General features: G+C 36.2%; 2 protein-coding genes across 3 annotated transcripts in view; one reads left to right on the top strand and one right to left on the bottom strand.

Annotated features, from left to right (window-relative positions):
• The first annotated feature begins 1,725 nt into the window (after positions 1–1,725).
• On the top strand, positions 1,726–17,820 carry LOC307003530 (B-cell receptor CD22-like). 2 transcript variants are annotated; one of them, XM_079622091.1, is made up of 13 exons: positions 1,726–1,781; positions 2,287–2,350; positions 2,476–2,856; positions 4,435–4,839; positions 4,937–5,203; positions 5,941–6,207; positions 6,994–7,260; positions 8,005–8,271; positions 8,831–9,097; positions 12,315–12,614; positions 14,033–14,120; positions 14,736–14,802; positions 14,889–17,820. In XM_079622091.1, the coding sequence occupies exons 2-13, from the start codon at positions 2,302–2,304 to the stop codon at positions 15,192–15,194; spliced, it is 2,931 nt and encodes a 976-aa protein (XP_079478217.1). In that variant the 5' UTR covers positions 1,726–1,781; positions 2,287–2,301; the 3' UTR covers positions 15,195–17,820. The 2 variants fall into 2 exon arrangements, with proteins under 2 accessions (XP_079478217.1, XP_079478216.1); XM_079622090.1 differs by having other exon boundaries at positions 1,736–2,350.
• A 958-nt stretch (positions 17,821–18,778) lies between these two features.
• LOC307003539 (fatty acyl-CoA reductase 1) overlaps positions 18,779–21,924 on the bottom strand; it is a 34,478-nt gene continuing 31,332 nt past the window's right edge. The window contains exons 11-12 of the mRNA XM_079622118.1: positions 21,886–21,924; positions 18,779–21,179 (exon numbers count right to left, since the gene is read on the bottom strand). The exon at positions 21,886–21,924 is cut by the window's right edge and continues 89 nt beyond it. Of these exons, the coding sequence (XP_079478244.1) occupies positions 21,017–21,179; positions 21,886–21,924 (202 nt within the window). The 3' untranslated portion in view covers positions 18,779–21,016. The remainder of the gene's footprint in view (positions 21,180–21,885) is intronic.

Genomic DNA, 21,924 nt, shown 5'->3' with positions numbered 1-21,924 from the left:
TCATCATTTAGTTAACCAGCATGTGTGTTTAAATTCTCAGTGTTTGTCCGCTCTCGTTCGAGTTAGCGTTTATATGTTGCTACTGTTATTTTTGCCTGTTGGATTATTATTAAACCCTGCATTTTAACTTTATCCTGATGTTCGTCTGTCTGTAACCGCATTAAACCCAACACTGATTATGCAATCATAATGTAAATCAATGTATGCTATATGTCTGAGCTGCATTAAACAAAGATGGATTTGATCTCATTTGACTCAGTGTCTTTTTATTCTGACTGAATTCACTGAATAAAATGAAAGAATCTGACATAAAAGCTCACACACACACTGCTCATCTCTAGCTTTATTTCAGGGTTTTGATCTTCTATCAACTGAGAGAGCACAGCCTGTATTTTATTGTATTATAATTACCTTTTAATATTACCTCTAAACTTTGACTATAGGCATGTTGCATATGAATTGGACCTCAAAACATTGTATTCAAATTTTGTGCTACTCCAAAATTATGTTCTAGTTGAGGTCATCTCTAGGTATGTAGTCAACATAAAGCCCTCAGTCCTGCCCTGGTTGTATTTATTTGTGCTATTGTTTGTAATTTGGTCATTTGTTCTTATTTTGTTACTGATTGTAGAAAAGCTGCTTAGCGTTGAGCCCTGTAAATAAAGCAGAGTCCCTTTCAAGACCTGCCTCTTTTCTTATAAAATAAAGTTTTGTTACAGGGAAATAAAAAATAAAATAATGTTGAAAATGTTTCACTTGGCCCACCTTACATCTCAAAGCTGGAGCCACGATCTGTCACGTCACGTTTAGGAGAGTTAAAACGATATTTATTGTTTGAATTTAGTAATCAAATTGACATTATTTGAAAGCACAGACTGTTTCATGTCATATAAACCTGCTCTGTCTTGTCTGTTAGTGTGTGTTCTCTTTGCATCGCGTGATAAAATGGACGTGGCGTGAGAGCGTTTCAGTGTCAAGTGCGTGAATCTCATGTTGAATGTGTGAGAGTTGGCAGTCCTGCAAGTTGTTATCTTCTGAGCTATTCTGAGATGTGCCTGAAGCCTTTTGCTTCATATTTAATAGCGCTCCATTATGATCGCTGTTGATGAGGAACTTATGTTAATATAGGCAAAATAAAATAATGATTAAAACTTATTTTATGTTTAAGGTTCTTAATGACTCATTTATGATGAAAGTGACACTGAGAGTAATAACTTTTTATTGGCAAAATTGGAAACAAGCTTCTATAAATGTGATCGGTGTCGGAATTAGAGAAACAAACATAAACAACAGCAGTATTTGCTGAAATCTGTTCTGCTTTCAGTTTTACTCAGTGTCTTGGGTAAGAAAGAATCTGCAAGATATTTAGTCCTGAATTTCCCATGTTTCTTACTGTAAGTCTATAATAGCCAACCTTAAAAAATAAGAAACGCAAAGAAATGAAAAGTTAACCTTTGCATCATGTTTGCAACTGTAGGATTGCATTTTAAATGTGATTTAACACTTATTCCTGAATAATATTTAAGAAATATTTGAGAATGATTGTTTCTACACTGGATCTCACAAGACGTTTCAATTAAGTATAAAGAAAGAGATGTTGTTTTTTTTTGAAAATTATTCAATAAACTTCATAGATTAGCATATATTAGTCAGTCAGACTATAGTTATTTAGTTCGGACTGAAAGGGGAAGTGGTAAAAACTCGAATAGCAGACGTGTAGTTTTCACACACAGATCTCCCTCTATCCAGAAGAGTCACAGTCGCTCTTTCCCTCTTCTCTGGTAAGCCATTTACACACAACACTAAAACTCGTCGTTTTGAGATTTTCAAACTTTTGACACTGTGGTTGTAAACATGTTCAAAATGAAACTGTTTTTAATCTTTCTAAAAAATAATTTCAGATTTTTCAGTGATTTAGAGTTTTGATTTAGTGTCCTGTATTTCCGTTTTTGGATTTATAAATAGTGTTTACGCCAAAGTTTAAAAAGGAAATAACTGTTGATAAGTTTATACACTAAAAAATAAAGGTTCCAAAAGGGTGGGTTTTTTTCCACAGCGATTCCATAGAAGAACAATTTATGGAAACTTTCAGTTAACACTTCTTAAAACCATTTTTTTCTTAATATGAAGAACCTTTTAATAATCTTAAGAACATTGTTTTTTCACTATAAAGAAGCTTTTATGGAATGGAAAGATTCAAAGGTTCTTCATGTAACCATCAATGCCAATAAAGGGCAATGCAAATAAGAGTGTATGTGATTGTGTGTGTGTTCTTTCTGTTGTAAGGTGGAGTGAATGTAAATGATGGACATATCTGTGACGTTCCTCCTCACTGGATGTCTGATACAAGGTTTCATTCTTATAGATTATTACTCTGCTGAATTAATATTCTGAAAGCATTTTCATATGAATAAGTGCAGCAGTTTATTCTGCATGTAAACTCTGTGTGATCAGTTCCTCTTGTCTGTGTTTTAGGAGTTTTTTGTGTTTTTAATATCAGTCTGCCGGAGAGAGTAGAAGCTCTACGAGGATCATGTGTTTTCATACCCTGCACATTTGATATTGATGATAAATATATAACAGATCTCACTGAAGATGCAAAGAGATTATGGTTTAAAGACACATCTCCCACTGCAGTGTTTGACTCCAGTAGCCCCGACACTGGATTGTTAAAAGGAGAAATATTTGGAAGTCCTACAGAGAAAAACTGCACCACCCGCTTCGATGAAGTCAATCAGAGTCATAACGGGTCATATTACTTCAGAATTGAAGCCAAAGATAAAGACAAAGAATTGAAATTTAGCTACAGAAAAAATAATGAATACCGGTGCTCCCAAGTTGAAATTGGCGTCATAGGTGAGTGTAATATTGTTCATGCTGCTTATCTTAATGTAAGTGTGGTGTGGCCATTTGTTATTATCCCTTTGCTGAATTAATATTCTGTAACGTAATTGTGCGTAAAAGTTATTTACCTGTACAAAACAGTTCATTATGCAGCTTTATATTGCAAACTGACAATTATCATATTATTTTCATCTATTATCATAATCATAAACACTATGGTTTGTAGAGCAAGTAGTTTTACCATTAACTGCACTTTGTTATTAGTTATTATTTACCAATAGACCTTATTGGTCTCCGCCCCTTTTCAACGCTGCATGTATTGAATGAACCGCTTGTTTTAAAATCTTCCTGGCCTAGTGAAATGTTTTAATTATGACATTACAATAATTACAATGCTCATGATAACTTTCATTAACTCTACAATAAGTAAATCCACTTCACCAGCTACTCTTCAACAGAGCTGCCATAGAAATAAAACAAAAACAAAATTCTAAAGATGTCAGCTTGTTTCATCTGGCGCATAGGGCCCTATTGTAACGCTCTGAAACGCAAGTGTCAAAGCGCAAGTAACTTTGTGGGCGGATCCCGGCGCTGTTGCTATTTTCCCAGCGGGATAAACGACTCTTGCGCCCGACGCAAATCTAAAAGGGGTTGGTCTGAAGTAGCTTCATTATTCATAGGTGTGGTTTGGGCGTAACGTGAAATAAACCAATCAGAGCGTCCTCTCACATTCTCTTTAAGAGCAATGCTTGTTCCATGGCGGATTGCTATTATAACTGCGGATTTGCCAGGCGCACGCCAGGAGCGATTCACAGCCGAGGAGACCGACGCTCTCGTCAGGGCCGTAAAACACAGAGAAGTGACATTGGGGATGATGGGAGAAACCACACATTAGCTTCGGTTAAACAGGCGTAAAATTTGGGTAAATGTGTAGCCTAATCTAGATTTATTTTTTTATCTAGATAGATCTTTTTCACATCTTCACGGACACAACAATGATTTCCCTCGTGTGTTAATATTTTTCCTTATAATAATGTATGATTTGCAAAAATGAAAACTGCTGCGTCTGTTTATAATTATTAGAGAATCAAAGTGGATGCGCGTTAACACGCTACATAATGGCCAAGCACGCGCCCTTAAAATACCATATCACTAACGCGCAACGCAACACTGTCTTTAGACTGTTTTTGTCCTGGTCAGTGGCGCAATTGCTTTCTAAAACTGGAAAATAGCACCAGGGAACTTTTGCGCCGGAACACGCCTCCTCTTTGCGCTGAACCGCCCCCGCGAGCGCAAGTTCATTCCCTAATTTACCGACGTGCTTCTGTGGAGGGAAAAGTCCGCTGTGTGCGGGTGCAAAATAGGAATGATACATGCGTCGGTGTACAAAGTCAATTGCGCTGGGTGCAAGATAGGGCCCATAATGTCTATAGCGGCTAATGAATCGGAAGTCTCGCAAATTCACAGAAATTAGATCAAGTCCTCAATACAAAATGAGTTAAATTGAAAAATAAATCTACTACTGTACAATATGTGCATTCATTATTGGATATGATTATCCTGTAATGTTTGACTGTATATGTGTTGTAGATTCTCCACCCAAACCCACAGTGAGTCTGTTCAAGGATCAACAGGAGGTGAAGAAGGTGAAGGAGACGGAGGTGATGGAGGAGACGGAGGTGAAGAAAGTGACAGAGGTGAAGGAGGTGAAGAAGGGAAAGGAGGTGAAGGAGGGAAGCTCTGTGAATCTGCGCTGCTCGACTAAGATCTTCTGTTCCTCTCGTCCAGCAAGTCTCACGTGGAGCTCGTCTCCTGAACATCTCCTCAACGAGAGCGTCACACAACAGCAGCGTCAGGAGCAAACTGAGCTCATCTCTGATCTGATCTTCACTGTAACTCGCCGTCATCATTTAGCCAATTTCACCTGCACTGTCACACACCACCTTCAGGAGCTTCAGACCACAAAACACAAGTCCCGTACTCTACGTGTTCAGTGTAAGACAGGGATTATTTCTATCAACACTGTCTGATCATCTAGAATTAGAGCTGTAAATCGTAACATAATTGCCTGAATGTTTTTCTCCTCCATTAGACGCTCCTAAAAACACTTCTGCGCATGTAAATGGATCTGGTGTTGTTCTGGAGGGCCGTTCAGTGACTCTGAGCTGCAGCAGTGATGCAAACCCACCGGTGCTCAACTACACCTGGTACAGAGACACTGAAGAACCACTGAAACCAGTGCAGAGCGGACCGACCCTGACCATCAGCAACACCGACCCGACACACAGCGGACGATACGTCTGTACAGCTCAGAACGAACACGCCGCTCAGAACGCATCAGTGATGCTGGACGTCCAGTGTGAGTCTCAAGAGTCTCTTATCATTTACACACAAACATTTTATAATATGTTAAAATCTAGATGTTAAAATCTCTTGATAATCGGTAAGCGCTGTTGTTAGAGATGTCCTCTTGGGTGGGGTTGGATTTGATCGCCTGGTGCCTCCAATACGACACATCATCAGTTGTGCACCCCGGCCTCATTGGGTGTTTCGGCCTTTTAACACAATACACCCTCACCCGAGGCTGGCCCAGCACAAGCTGATCAGACCTGGGTGTGTGTCGCACCGGAGACTCCAAGAGGTCATTAGGCCCATACAGTCTCCTTCCACTTCAGCCACAGCCAGTGACTGCTTCTTTCAGCAGCGGTTGCCAGGTTGCCATAATATATAAATCCTCCACTGTTATTTACTTTAACTCTAAATATTTAAGGTCAGTTGTTTTGCACAGAGTAGCATTATCAACCGTTAATATAAATGATCTTCGCATAAAAATTGTTTCAACCTTTACTAGGCTTGTAAATGTACAGTGAACGACAAGAACTAAATGCAAATATAATAAACATGACTTTGTAGTCCTTTAACCTGCTGACAGCAGACCCTTTTTACATGGATGAGAAAATGTGTACGATTTAAAAAGCATTTTTATTTGTCACTAATTACTTCCCATATTTACATTAGTGCTATATTTCATAGCATGAATGACTTAATCATTTTTTTATTTTTATTGATGTCCTAAATGCTTTTCTCCTCCATTAGACGCTCCTAAAAACACTTCTGCGCATGTAAATGCATCTGGTGTTGTTCTGGAGGGCCGTTCAGTGACTCTGAGCTGCAGCAGTGATGCAAACCCACCGGTGCTCAACTACACCTGGTACAGAGACACTGAAGAACCACTGAAACCAGTGCAGAGCGGACCGAACCTGACCATCAGCAACACCGACCCGACACACAGCGGACGATACGTCTGTACAGCTCAGAACGAACACGGCGCTCAGAACGCATCAGTGATGCTGGACGTCCAGTGTGAGTCTCAAGAGTCTCTTATCATTTACACACAGTCATAAGACTTCAGACTTATTCATACACGTATATAAAATATTGCATATAATATATTTTTCTCAGAGAGAGAGAGAGAAATATAGAGGGGGAGGGAGGAATGGTGAAAATAAATAAACAAAATATATAATAGAAATATTACATTAAATAAGATTTTACATAAATTTTGAAATAAAACGTTCACTTTTACTTTAAATGTTGGAAAGTAAAGTTACAGGGAAGGTTTTATAATCACAGTTTTTTACATACATGTTAATGTAAAAGCTTACATTAAACGTATTATTTAATACAAACAATACAATATTAAATGTTTTAATGTTTAAATATATATATATATATATATATAAATATATAATCATATTTAGTATAATATAATATATAAACCCTTCACTGTTACTTCAATTCCAAAGATTTAAGTTCACGTGTTTGGCACAGAACAACATTATCAACCGTTACTATAAATTATCTTCATTTAAACAGCTTTCCCATCCTTTACTAGGCTTGTAAATGTACAGTGGACAACAGGATCTATATGTAAATATAAACATCACTTTGTAAATCTATCATTTGTAGTCATTTAAACTGCTGACAGAAAACCCTTTTAACATGGATGAGAAAATGTGTACCATTTAAAAAGCTTTTTTTGTTTCACTAATTACTTCCCATATCTACTTTTTTTTCCATAGCATTAATGGCTTTACTATTTACTATTATAAAAAGTGTGATGGCTCAAATTAATTTCTCCTCCATTAGACGCTCCTAAAAACACTTCTGCGCATGTAAATGGATCTGGTGTCATTCTGGAGGGCCGTTCAGTGACTCTGAGCTGCAGCAGTGATGCAAACCCACCGGTGCTCAACTACACCTGGTACAGAGACACTGAAGAACCACTCAAACCAGTGCAGAGCGGACCGACCCTGACCATCAGCAACACCGACCCGACACACAGCGGACGATACGTCTGTACAGCTCAGAACGAACACGGCGCTCAGAACGCATCAGTGATGCTGGACGTCCAGTGTGAGTCTCAAGAGTCTCTTCTCATTTACACACAGTCATTATTATATTAGACTTCAGATTTTATACTTACACATACACATATTTACTAGAAGTATGAAATATTGCACATAATTAATTTTATATGCAGAGAGAGAGAGATGAATAGTGTAAATAAATACACAAAATATAAATTATACTTTATTTTTAAATATAAAAACTTTTTTTACTTGAAATATTTGAAAGTAAAGAGACCGTGAAGCTTTTACATTAGTTTATTTTACATTCATAAATTTTAATGTAAATGTCAACAATAAAAGTATTTAATTCATAAAATACAATATTAAATAATATTATATATAAATACACACACACACATATATTAATATTAAACATAAAACCTTCACTGTTACTTTAATTCCAAATATTTAAGGTCAGTTGTTTTGCAGAGTAGCATTATCAACCGTTACTATAAATGATCTTCGCATAGAGTTTTCAAGCTTTACTAGACTTGTAAATGTACAGTGAACGACAAGAACTAAATGCAAATATAATAAACATGACTTTGTAGTCCTTTAACCTGCTGACAGCGGACCCTTTTTACATGGATGAGAAAATGTGTACGTTTTAAAAAGCTTTCTTATTTGTCACTAATTACTTCCCATACTTACATTAGTGTTATTTCAATCATAGCATTAATGACTTTATAAAAAATAAAAATAAAATAAATGTTTAATTGATGTCCTAAATGCTTTTCTCCTCCATTAGACGCTCCTAAAAACACTTCTGCGCATGTAAATGGATCTGGTGTCGTTCTGGAGGGCCGTTCAGTGACTCTGAGCTGCAGCAGTGATGCAAACCCACCGGTGCTCAACTACACCTGGTACAGAGACACTGAAGAACCACTGAAACCAGTGCAGAGCGGACCGACCCTGACCATCAGCAACACCGACCCGACACACAGCGGACGATACGTCTGTACAGCTCAGAACGAACACGGCGCTCAGAACGCATCAGTGATGCTGGACGTCCAGTGTGAGTCTCTACTTATTCACACAGTCATTACTATATTCAGATTTCAGACTTAAAAGCTAAAAAAAAAATTCACACACTAAATAATTTTCACGTATATATTTTAAATACATTTCATATTTGTAACACCTTTACTTTTACGGCAAATACTTCTTCCACTAGTGTTATTTCATAGCGTTAGTCTTTACTATTATTTTACAAATGTGGAAGATTGTCATAATGCTATATACTGTGAAAGCCTGAATTCTGCTGGACGTCCATTTGCTTGGCAATCGCTATTATCAATCAGTTACTCACATTCAAGACTGAATTAGTTGATTTCTCACAAAAAAAAAATGTAAATGTTATTTTGATTAGGATTTCAAGATCCCGGCATCGATCCCGGGAAGTGTTTGCGTTCACACAGAAAGCACTCTAGCAATTTTTGTTTGCACACATGCTTCAACATATTGCCTACATCCGAAACTTGTAAAATAACAAGGTTTAAACATACAGTTTTTCGGTTATCAAAAAAGATCTTGAACTGCAACACTACACTACACTACACATCTTTTTTCCTCAGATGCCCCAAAAAACACATCGCTGTCATTCTTTCCCTCCGGCACTATGATGGAGGGCCGTCCGGTGACTCTGACCTGCAGCACTGATGCAAAACCAGCGGCTCAAAACTTCTCCTGGTACAAAGAGACCGGATCTCAGTTTGAGCTCCTCCAGACCGGATTTAACCATACCTACGTTGTGTCTAACCCCACACACTCCGCACGGTATCGCTGTACAGCTCAAAACCAGCATGGCCAACACAACACAACAATTCAACTGGCTGCTCAGTGTGAGTACAAAGAAAAATTACTGCACTGTTATATTCACTCATTTAATCTGATCCCTTACAGCAAAAGCGTAACATTGCATTTGGATGCAAAGTGCAATGTTTATGGTGAAAATAAACATGTATTGTGATTAAAAAGGTGAAATTTACCATAAAAGCATGTGATGATACGGTTTCACGGTAACAATATGACTTTCAGCACTGAAAAGACACTAGAGTTGCAAAAACCACAAAACCATGTTTAAATGACTTCAATTTGATGTATAGCTTAAGTTAAAGACCATTTTATCATATAAACTACACTACACAGTGTGCTATATGGTTTAATATCTTATATGAAGGCTTTACTGGCCATCGCAAACAAAAACGTGTGACAGGCTGACAGTAATCGACAATACAGTAGTCTGCAGTTCAGTTGCATGCTAAAAATGCGTGTAACACTTTTGCATGGGTGTTTTCTTCATTTACAAAAAATGTATATATGGAAAGGCCGAAGGAGATTTGGTTCCCCTTTAGAAAAAGCTCATGTTACAGAGCAACATGTTCAAGTTACGTTAGTAATATGCAAGGTTTTGATATGAAACTTTGTGAAACTGCACTGAAGCCAGTGAAATTGCAAGAAGCCCTTTTTATAGTTCTAATGCAATGTGATTCGGGTACGAGACAAAATAATTAACTGGTAGCTGACATCTCAAATTCTCTCAAATTCCTTAAACATTTCAGTTGCTGTATGCTCAAGTAATGGGGAAATATGATTAGATGAGTAACATAAGTCTTCACGCTACAGAACATGGAAGATAAAAAAAGTTCATTATACCAGTACAAACATTTGCACATCTCTAAAATTGTACTTCTGGCCAGAATCACACTTTACATAGTAATACATGCAAATATTAAAGACTCAAAGCAGAGCAGCATGTACAATTGCTTACATGTATTATAAGTGCACAGCTTGAATTAAAGGGATAGTTTACACAAAAATGTAATTTATTATTTGTCATCAAAAACCTGTATGATTGACTTTCTTTTTTGAGAAAGATATTGTCTCAGTGTTTTTCTCTCTTATATTAAAATACAATGGAAGTCAATGGGGTCCAATGTTGTTTGGTTCCCACCGTTCTTCAAAATATCTACTTTTGTGTTACACACATGAAAGAAAGTCATACAGGTTTGATGTGTAAGTGACAGAAAGTTCATTTTTGACACTTTTTACAATTGAATACTACTTGGTAAAGCCCTATTCACACTGACCGCAACACAAATGCGCAAAAGCATGATACCATTCATTTCAATGGAGAGCTGCCGATTTCCAGCAACAAGAGCAACAGTGACCGTTGGCAAGAGGATGTAGGCGTTTCCTACAGCTGCACGATTAATTGTTAAAAGGTCACAATCTCAATTCAAACACCCATGCGATCTTATTCCTAAATGACAGCGATTCAGCTATATGTCTATTAAACCTTTCTAAAGTACGACCACAACGAACATTCAGATCTGCGCTGGCAGAGAGAGCAATTGTCATGTATATAGGTATGAAACAGCTTCAGTCTTTTCAACCACACAGTATTGTTATTTCTGTGTTAAAATAAGAAATACTGGTATAAAAGTTTATAGTTCGGATATAAACACAGATGTCTGTGGTAGCGATCAAAATAGTAAATCACCTTGTGAATGTAACAATTGATGCTTCAAATAAAGATTGTAACAATGTGCGACAAATCATTAATTCAAGAGATTCATTCAAAAACGCTGATTCATCCAGTAATGAAACAAATTAATTATTTGAGTGAGTCATTAAATCATTCATTCAACTTTACTTTAAAAAAAAACTTAGACCACACTACAGCAATTAATTTTAAACAAAAAAAATCTTCTCTTTTCATCCAGAATCATGCAGCTCTAGCGTGTCCAGCAAAGCACCAAAGTTGAGATATGTTTAACTTTTGTGAGTGACAACCAACAGAGCTTACTCAGAGCAGCGCCATGACGGGTATGAAAGCGAGTGAAGTCAGTGGAGATCAAGTGATCCAAGACTACATCCTGTAGTGGATAAAAGTTAATTTTAGCGGTCAGCAACTTCCCTAATTTAGCATATGTCTCTGTGTATATATGGTGGTACTCGCTGTGCTGACTCTGAGCCTGAACAAAATGAACATCCACAGATAAATGACCACGATAGCAGAAGAGAACTCGCTATTTCGTTTATCTTTAAAAGTAAGCATTTTATGTACTGATTCAACTTATATTTAATCTTTTCACTCCAGAATGTCTGTTTTTAGCAGCAAGAAAACTGATTTGCTTTCTACAACATAGTTTACAACATAAACGTAGTGGAAAGCCCACTAGGGACCTCACCGCCAGCCACTGGCGACAAAGCCTCTGGCAGAGTAAATGCAGCTTTAAAGAGTATATGTCAGCACAATAATGGCCTTTTCACCAGTGGCATGTTGCAGACTTAAAGGAACTAACAGTAACCGCAACTTAGAAAACATGACTTGTTTCTCTTTTCTACTTCAGAACCACTATAAGCTCTCAGTTATGGGGGTTTTCTTCTGTTCTTGTAATGATCTTATTCATTTTTGTACACAGTAAGGCTTTTCACACTGCACTTTTAAACACCACTTTTAACCCCCAAGGAACGTTTCACACTTGTAATTTAGAAGTGCTGTTAGCGACGCTTTTTACCCGGGGTTATGAAACCATGTTCGGGAACAGGAGTAGCGCTGCTATTAGCGTCATTAATCCCACGTTGCAGTGCAACCAGTGCATTGTGAAATGATGTGTGTTAGAATGTTACGGCTCGATTCTTAGCAACCAACAGCCAATCACGTACCAATCATAAGCACATGCTTTGAACAGTCATGGGCGTTGTATAGACAGTAGTTTAGTGTTTGAAGGGAAATTGTCAAATGGTGACAGAAAACGTGACAATTGTTGTGAAGAAGAGACCATATCATTCTTACCTTTATAGTCCGAAAAGCCCATTCAGTATAAACTTGCAATATGGCTGTATGGCAAATATGCAAATACAAACATTTAGGGTTTAGGAATGTGTTTATAAATACTCAGGAATAAATGTTAACCCCAATGTTATATATATTTCCAGTGTGAAAAGCCCTAGTGAGATGTTAAGTGCTAGAAAAAAACAGGTCCTCAACTGTTTTATTTTGCTCAGATCCTACAGAGAAACTACAGTTTATGATCTTATTCTCTCTTTCAGTTGCGCCCAAAATCTCCAGCTCTTGTAACAAAAGCAGCAAAATCACGTGCGTCTGTGAGGCTCATGGGAATCCCCCGCCTAAACTAGAGTGGCGTCTATCTGGAAATGTTCTCGCTAACTCTACAAACACGTTCATCAGGAATGATACTTCAGAAAGCACAAGCTTGAAGAGTGTCCTGATCTTCCATCAGCCTCTCACAGACACAGACGTCCTGCAGTGTTTCAGTGCAAACACTCTCGGCACCGCCAGCGCCAGCCAACGGTTTCATCCCGTCCCACAAACACACGGGACAGAGACACGTGAGACTCGCTTCTCTGACACGCACAACAACAGCTTTATCTGATCAACAAGAATGATCACGAATGAGATCTATGGAATATCTTAACCCTTCTGAAAAAGAAGTGCACTTAACTTTAATTGAATGTGCGCTTGTAGTGTACTTATTGTACTTAGTGTATCTTAAAAGTATACAGAATTGTCAATTTGATTAATTTCTTATTTTAATTACATTTTATTAATTAAACAGCTCGTAAACATATACTTAATCAGTAGAAAAAACTGAAAGACCCGTTAAACATGAATGTATTTTCACAATAATTTAAGACATTTCTCCTTAGAATCTTTTTAGTATAAAGTGATCTTTAAAATTCTATATAGAACCCCATTTAATATATATATATATTTAAATCTGTACTTGCAGTTCAAGTTTATTTAAAGAGATTACAGTTTCATGACTGTTTCTTACACTTTTAAAAATTGCACTTTGTATTATGATGCCAAATTAAAAGTTTCTCTAAAGCACATTTTAAAGTATTGTTTTAATAAATTTTGTTGTGCTTTAAAGTAGAAGACTTATTTTGATGTGTTGACTAACATGTTAAAAGCACACAAAGTACTCGATTATAATTTTAATTGTAGTGTGTTATTCAATATTACATTTAAAGTTAATATATTAAAAGCAGCGTCATTACAAATGTGTAATTAAAAACATATTTAAATATGCATGACCTACAAGTTCCGGTTACACTTTATTTTAAGGTGTCCGTGTTATATTATGCATAATTTATAGTTATTACTATAGTAACTACATGTAACGTGTAACAAGGACAGTGGTTTAAAGTTAAAGTTACTCAATTTTCAATAGAAATGACTAAGTTTATTTTAGTTTACATACATGCTTATCAGTATTTGGCTGTACACTTTAACCATATTTTAAAGACAATAGAAGTAACTGAGAAATTACATAAAAATATGTACTTTAGTCTTATACTTCAAAAAATAACTCTAAGTTTGGCTTATTGCATTTCATATAAATTTAACCTATAATTATAAATAACAAGCAATTATGTGTCTGAAAACATTACCTTCAGTTCACACTTAAATATTTAATTTTTCTCTTACTTTTTTCGTATGCTGAAGTGTACTTCTTTTTCACAGGGGAATTCTTTCTCCTAGACAGCAATGAGATCAAATGGAGACTAAATGGAAACTTTTCTCCAGAGAAATGTGCTCATATTTGCCAAGACACTAAAGTCTGTAATCAAATATCAGAGATCTCAGTATGAACTTGAATCGAATCTATGATCAAATGATCTGATCTGCTCTTCACATTCATTTTTATCCCTCCTGAGAAACATCTGAGACACTTAAATGACCTCCATTAAGAGTACTGAGTTATAAAAGGCCAACCTCTGAGTAATAAAACACTGCTTTCCAGGTTTCCATCACCCGTCTGTGCTGCTCGGACTGGCTGTCGGCGCATCAGCGATGATGGTCTTGTGCATCATGGCGGTCTACAATGAGCGGTGGGTAAATCAGACAAATGCCATTTGAGGAAAGACAATAAAACATGATTATCACAAAACTGGTCCAATATATAATGAGCTGAGGCTAAACTACACATGACATGTTCATATATACATTACAGAGATTTTTTCAGCTATTCTGGTAAAATGTGTTCAAAAGTTTCACTGCAAAATATGCTTGTCTTGTTTTCCAGTACAAATATCTAAACGTTCTTAATTCAAGATACTTTTACTTGAGAAGCAATATGACTTCAGATATTAAGTCTTGTTTTCAGAAAAATGCCAATGGGTTCGGAGAAATACACTTTTTTAACCCCACTGGCAGATATTTGTTCTTGTTTTAAACAATCTTAATTTTGACTTTTATATGCCAGTTTGCTTTTCAAGTAAATGTGTCTTAATTTAAGAATGTTCATATATTTGTACTGGAAAACAAGACAAAATTACAGAATAACAATTTTTTGCAGTGTAAAGCCAAATAAACAGATCACAGATTGATTTGATGTGACTTTTACTTTACTAGCCTCATCACAAGGCTAGTAAAGCCTCATGTTGTGATTCTGATTGACATTTTATATAAGAATCTATTTTTTTAAGACCTAAAAACTTTTTCAGAAGGAGGAATCCCAAACCTTCAGGAACCAGACAAGACGAGACATCTGGACTCATACTGTCTCAAATAGTGAGTTAAACACACTCACACTATTCCTTTTCAAAGACATCACAAACGGACATTCAGCTGATTCTGCCGTGTTTCTGCTCCATCAGGCCACGGCTTCCAATGGTGACAGCGAGTATGTTTACGGCAATAAAGCCGTTACACCGAGAGCACCAGAATCTCTTCATTATTCCTCCATCGACTTCACGAACGCAGAGCCGGCGTCAGGAGAGATCAGGGGCGTCTCCTCGCTGACCGAGGAATATGCTGTGATCCGTTATCATTCTGCGGGAGACGCAGCATCTGCGACCGACCTCAAGAATGACCAAAGCCCACAAGATAGTAGTGCGAAGATCACGGATGTGTCATCAGAAGACACGATTTATGAAAACATGACCTGTGTCTTGGATGTTTAAAGACAGAAAAGAAACAGTTGCACTGTGTCCAAAATCTAATACTTCCCTACAGTATGTGAAAAAGTAGTATCATATCCGAATACATAGTATTTAAAAAAGTAGGCGAAATGTACCCGGGATGATCTACTTCTGAAGTGCGCATTCGATGAACACTTTATTATCCCAATTAGGCCCTGGGAGGATTTGTGAATGGCAGTGAAGGTGACCGTGACAACAGGTCACGTGATAGTACCAACTAGATAAACAACTTTTAAAAATTGTTCTGAAGGTCAGCCAATCAGAATCCATCCTGATGTAAAGAGCTCAAGCATTTAAAGCAGTAGACGACAAAACTGCAGAACGCACTTATAATAAACAGAACGATATTGTTTGTTGGTGTGACTGTGGACGATAATATATTGTTATGATTTTATAGTTATCGTTCTTGGTGTGAACAAGCATTTAGAATGAACCAAAACCTTCAAATCTTTATGCATAACTCAAACACCACAAATGGATTTGTAGAGCAATCTTTCACCAACAAATTACAATTCTATCATTCCAAACCTGTAGGACTTTCTTTCTTCTGTTGAACATAAAATAAGATATTTTGAAAAATGTTCCAGTGTTTTTTCCCCCTCAGTGTTAATGGGGTCCAGTGATGTTTTTGGTTGCCAATGTTCTTCAAAATATCTTATTTGAAAAACTATCCATATACTATATGAATGAACTAACATTATGATGAATAGAAACTAGGTACTTTATGGCAAATTACTTAAAATAATCGGTGACACTTAAAGTCTCCCTGTATTTTATCACTTAAAACTCATCTTTGATCACCAAAATGACATATTTAAACTTTTTTTTTTCTTTAAAGTGCCTTAAAATATTTTGAATATACACCCTTGACTCATTTAGTATAGCCGGTTCTATGAATATGCAAATTAGCCCCGCCCCCACTGACTCACAGCAGCTCAGAGATCCACTCGTTGAACCGATTGGTTACTTACAAGTTTGTGATGTCAGAAACACCAGCGATTTGAAACTGTGTTTTTGAGACTGTCTTTGGTTCACTGCAGTTTTAAGTAGAAGATACTCCGCAATGGTGTCGACTTATGCATTTGTACATGGTTTGTCTCGAAGCATATTACAAACACCACATTTTTATCAACATATAAACAACATTAAAAGCTTGATTTTCACAGGGGGACTTTACAATAAGGTCTCATTTGTTAACATTAGGTCATGCAAAAATTGTTTTATTAAATGTTGAAATTAACATTAACTAATATTAACAAAGCATTGTTCATCGTTTGTTCGTGTTTACTAATAAGATTTGAATTTTGTGACCTTATATAGGAGTTAGAAGTTAGAAGTTAATTTCTGTACAATAGCATGAGTTTGAACAAGCATTTATTTTCTTACCAGATCAGCAGTGAAAAACGTACTTGACATCAATGTGTTGTTTATGTTGCACATTATTTGTGATTGAGAACTCGGTTAACTTCTTCTGGTGCCACGCTTTCAGACAGAAACTGCTTTAAAAATAGGAGCTCCTTCTGGAGGGATAAAACATTACATTTTAAAACATTATTTTTATAATGTAGCCTATTTTATTATAAATCAGTGTCTTCATGTTCTATTCAAAATGTATTATTACTTTTTTCTTTAAAAAAAAAAAGGGATTATAATTGTAATCCGCTTCATCCAGTGTTTATGAAAAAATTGCATAGTACAATCTCTAGAAAAAACTTCACGATGAAGACTGAAGATAAGTGTTTTCAGAAATATCTGAGATGAAATATTGACAAAGAACAATGCTGTTAAATTAACCTCTTCTATTTAGGTCATTCATTAGTAATATTTCATTAGTCAATTAAAAATAATTGTATTAATAAGTTTCACAGACAAGGCTTAGATTAAGCCAGGTTTGGGACTTTGTTCAATAAGGACATTTATGTAGCTTTTAAACGTGCACTGACATATTTTATGATATGTTTTATGCCCATAATTTATGTTTTATGATAAAAAAAACAACAGCAACTAAGAGGACGTGAAAGGCATATATTTTTAGCAACCTGTTTTCGACAAGAGAAGTGAGAAACACTTAAGAAGAAGTTCAAACCACTTACCTCTCTGACTAAGTGACCACTAGTTAAGTTTGCATGCTTTTACATTTGCTTTTCAGTTATGTTAAACACAGCACGTGTATTTTGAAACTTTCTTTGTTGATTCATGCAGCTGTCATCTTAAATCGTAAAATCGTAAAAACGCGTCACAGTCGTTGTTAACATTAATTATAGAAACAGAGTAGCAGAATCTGAAACCCATTCTGACAGAACTTAAATTCGGCTTGACTTAGAGTATCCGAGCAAAGCCGGTTTAATAAGAAGAACGTTTATTAATAACACCCTCTCTGATTCGAGCTAAATGAATTCTCGAACAAGAACAAATGTAATGCGCGCCTGATTGTCCACGTTATTTAACGGCTCTGTCCACGTGAAACTGATTGGATGGTTGTGGTTTGCTATTGGTCGATCTCATGTGAGTGACAGGTCCTCGCGCCAATAAGAGGGAGGGGATTTATTTTGATTAAAGATTAGCCTACTAAGCACATGAATTAAAAAACATTATAATAAAGGAGTATTAAGGTAAATAAAAAAACAAGATTTGTCTTTTTTTTTTTTTTAGGGTGACTTTAAAGTTCATTAGGCCTACATATTATAAATAACTCATCTAGTTCTGAAAGGCTGAACTCTGTCCTGATCTGCTGCTCTCCAGACACAAGCTTAGGACACCTCACACACCCTAACAACTGGTTTGACAAGCCCAGTTTTCTAGAAACTGACATGGCTGCTTTTGTTTAAGACTACATTTAGCTTACATCACAGCCTGGAAAAACCCCACCAACACTTTCAACATGAACCTTCAAAACCAGTTTATGGTTGGGATGGGCAATAAAATTCAGCAGTTTGCACACCTGGAGACGTTCTCATAATATTGAAAGCATTTTAATTTACTGTACAGTGAATCAACAATATTTAGTTTTTTTTTTTTTTTTTTTTGTATATGTGCTAAACTTTAATTTGGTCAGAAGTATACAGAAAATGAGCTCAGAGCTACAGACATGGACTACAACCAGCAAAAACAGCCCATTTCATTTCATGGGACCATTAAGTATAAACGTCTTAACCCTTGTATTATGTTAAACATCTGGGTAAGATTATCAAATTTAAATTATTGTTAAATTGTCTATGCACCTGCCTTTAACCATGAAATTTGCAGGCAAAAAAAAAAAAAAAACTGACCCATAATATAATAATAATAGGAGTTCATACAACACCTCAGGGTGTTGCAACTTTGCAGGCATCTTCATGATCCTAAATAAGAAATAGTCACAGTTTCAAGAAAAACTAGTATTTTTGACAACTCAAAAATGTGTTGCGGGTCAAATTAAATATAGCAACTGTCACATGGCAATTCTGGCATCAACTTTTTATCACAATATTATTTCATGTTTGTGTTGTTTCAGGTGAAATAAAAACTCTGATCATAAACTGATCTGACTGTGTTTAAGTGTGATGAAGACATTCAGGACACGTGAACTTGGTCATTTCAGTTTATTTTCTCATAAACTCTTTGCAACAAACGGTCAAGCATACAATTTATCAAAGAACAGTTTTCCATTCAAAGACCTCGACCGTACATGTTTGACAGCACAACATGGAGACAAATGTTGAGTAGGCCTAGAGAAAGGTCAGAATCCATGTCAGCCACTTCACTGCTGTGAACATCTCGTGTGTAAAATGCAAACATGCACGTGTTACAAGGAAGGAAGAAACATTTTCAATAGGGGACTTTTTTTCATTAAAAAACTTTTTTACTGCAATCCAGCTGAATGGCATCAGGACTTCACCACACAAACGTCGGCCATGTTTCTGTGGCAGAGCAGAAACGCTTGAGATTGTAAAGATCACGTTGGCAGTAAAGCTTCATTTGAAAGCTCTGCTTGGCTCAAAATTAAGGGTTGCTATTATTAAGACACCAAGGTGTTCGATTCTAGTAGAAAAATGGCTGTGTATTTCACGTCTGGAATGATTTTAGTGTGCATGTGCTTCTCTACTGATACCGAGGAGCTTAAATGTTTCTGACGAGCAGGAGAATCCTCTAAAATAATCTCTCTATTATTAATAAGTAAGCTGAGGAAGACATGTGGGTGGTAAACATGTGTGCGAAACATACAAAAGACCAGACACGTCTTAAAATGGCAATCTAAAAATACAATTTGGCAATGGACCACCAGAGGGCAGTCAGTGTAGAAAAACGAAAGCTCATGATGTCCTCAAATAGTGCTGTCAATTGATCATCATGAGGCCGTATGAAAGTCACGTCTGAAAATGGATTATTAGCCATCAATTTTACCTCTGGCATGGTTGTAGATTCATAAAACTGTATAAATACACACATTTGGTTCATTTTCAAAGCAAACGTAAATAAATACGCTTCAGAAAAAGAGCAAAGGTTAAAAAGCAAAGGGTAACAGAACTACAAAACGTATGGAAGAAGCTGCATAGACACCACAAAAACTTTGATTTAAAAGCTTGTGGGGGATGTAAATCGGACAATACGTTTGCAGGTCCTTTTAGATTCAAAGCACTTTAAATAGTGGTTAATAACAAATAAAACAACATTAAAACAGAGACTCGACACTTTTTTCTGCACTTTTTTTTTTGCTTTTCATCAAAAAATATGGGAAGCCCTCAGTCATTTCCGGAAATAGATGTTCTAACCAGTCATTTGATTCATCCTCGCAAATATACATTTGTACATTTTTTGGTATGTATAATCAGAAATGGAATAGGCTATATATGTATACTTTGAATATTTACAGACCGATGAACCGTCTGCAGACAGAAATATCCTAATTTAACGCTTACAATAAAGAGACTGACGTTAAACTCATTGTTTTCTGCTGTACAAACAAACAAAATAACAAACAAACCTGTCGAGAACATGTCATAAAGTTGAGTATATATATATATATATAATAATAATTAATCTATTCATTATATACAATTTCATTTAAAATGTTATAATAAATGCGTTAAAGTTGAGGGTAATGTGCTTAATTGTAATAAAAAATAATGTTAAACAAATCCCTTTTTGGTTCCTAAATATAGGCTACATTTTTCTTCATGAATAGATTTTTTTTTCTTTTGATTTTGGGTGTTTATGTTAATACATAAACATAAACCACACAGGTAAAGAAAAATGTGTTATGTTAAATATGTATCGGAGCTGTGGCCTTTTCCTCTGAATGCAGCAAACAAAATATTGATAAAAAAAGACAAAACCCGAACCAAAAACACAGGGAAAACGGTACTATGTTCCCGTGGGCTTTATACCACACAGTACAAGAGTTTTCCAGGTTGATTAAATGCTATTAGAAGAGACAGGACACAAACAAACCGTCAAAAGACAAAAAATGCTGAAAACAGCAAAGCTTTGAGCTCCATCAGTGACGAAGACCTTTAGTCCTGTGTCGAGAAGGCTAAAATCATCAAAGGCAGCTTCTCCAGATTTTGGACCGCGACACGAATGTAAAGGAGAAACACTGTCAAATGTGGTTGCATATATAAATGGTATTAAGAAGAGTCGTTATAAAAGAGGACACCTTTAAAAAATGCACTCGCACCAATCATGAAGGAGGGGGTCGGGCGAGCAGCCGGCGAGGAAAGCTAAAGAAACACCTGTGTGTGTGTGTGTGTGTGAATGGCTGAAGACATCTTTCTGGAAGAGGAAGTGTTCGGAGGACGAGGACACACACTTCCTGTGCGCTCCGGTCATTGGGTCAGTGTGCTGGAAGCTCTGAAGTACGACAGGAACTTGAAGCACAAACTCACAACGAAGTACCAGATGTTCCTGGCCATCTGAGAGCGAGCGATGAAGACGCGCCAGATGAAGACGAGCAGAACGGTGTTGAACGTGTACCGGATGTTCCTCAGCCTGAAAGAGAGTTAGTAATTCAGCAATTTGATTAAATGAAACACACAACACACTTACTGACTATCAACTTGCAAACTGAACTCCTGTTTAATCAACTTTCCTCTTCTCTATGGACAGGATTCAGTGTTTTAGGAGTTTTACAAAGTAATTTAATTTTACTTTTAGTTATAATAACACTAATAACTGTATATGTTTTGGTTACACTATTTTAAGGTGACGTAGTTACATTGTACTGAGTGATATTAACTACATGTGCTTACTATAGTAGTTTAGTTACCGGTACTTGTAATTATGCATCATTTACTGTTATTACTATAGTAAGTAGATGTAGTAACGTGTAACACCTTAAATTAAAATGTTACCTATATTTGTACTGTAATACTATAAAAAAATACTATATTACAGTAATGAGAATCAACTTTGAGAATATTCTTGATGCTATAAATTAATGCAAAATGAAAACAATATAAAAATAAAAAAAATTAATTTGTGATGAAAATAATATTAAACAATGCTTTTAGGAAATATTTTACGTTGCTACAAATAAGCTTTATTTTCTTTATTTGTCTTCTGATGTAGGTTTTGTTTATGTTTAAACTGTTGGATATATATATATATATATATATAGTTGGTGTGAGCTGTGATAAAAAGCTGTTGTCCTGAAGGATACACATAAAGGATTGGATTATTTTGCAGATGGACGTACTTTCTCAAGTGCTGTCTGGCGGCAGGAATGTCTGACATG

Source organism: Phoxinus phoxinus, assembly GCF_949152265.1.
Source record: "Phoxinus phoxinus genome assembly, chromosome: 9".
NCBI classification, from domain to species: Eukaryota; Metazoa; Chordata; class Actinopteri; order Cypriniformes; family Leuciscidae; genus Phoxinus; species Phoxinus phoxinus.
The sequence above is the reverse complement of the archived record's forward strand: the minus strand, read 5'-3'. Positions and strand labels throughout refer to the sequence as shown.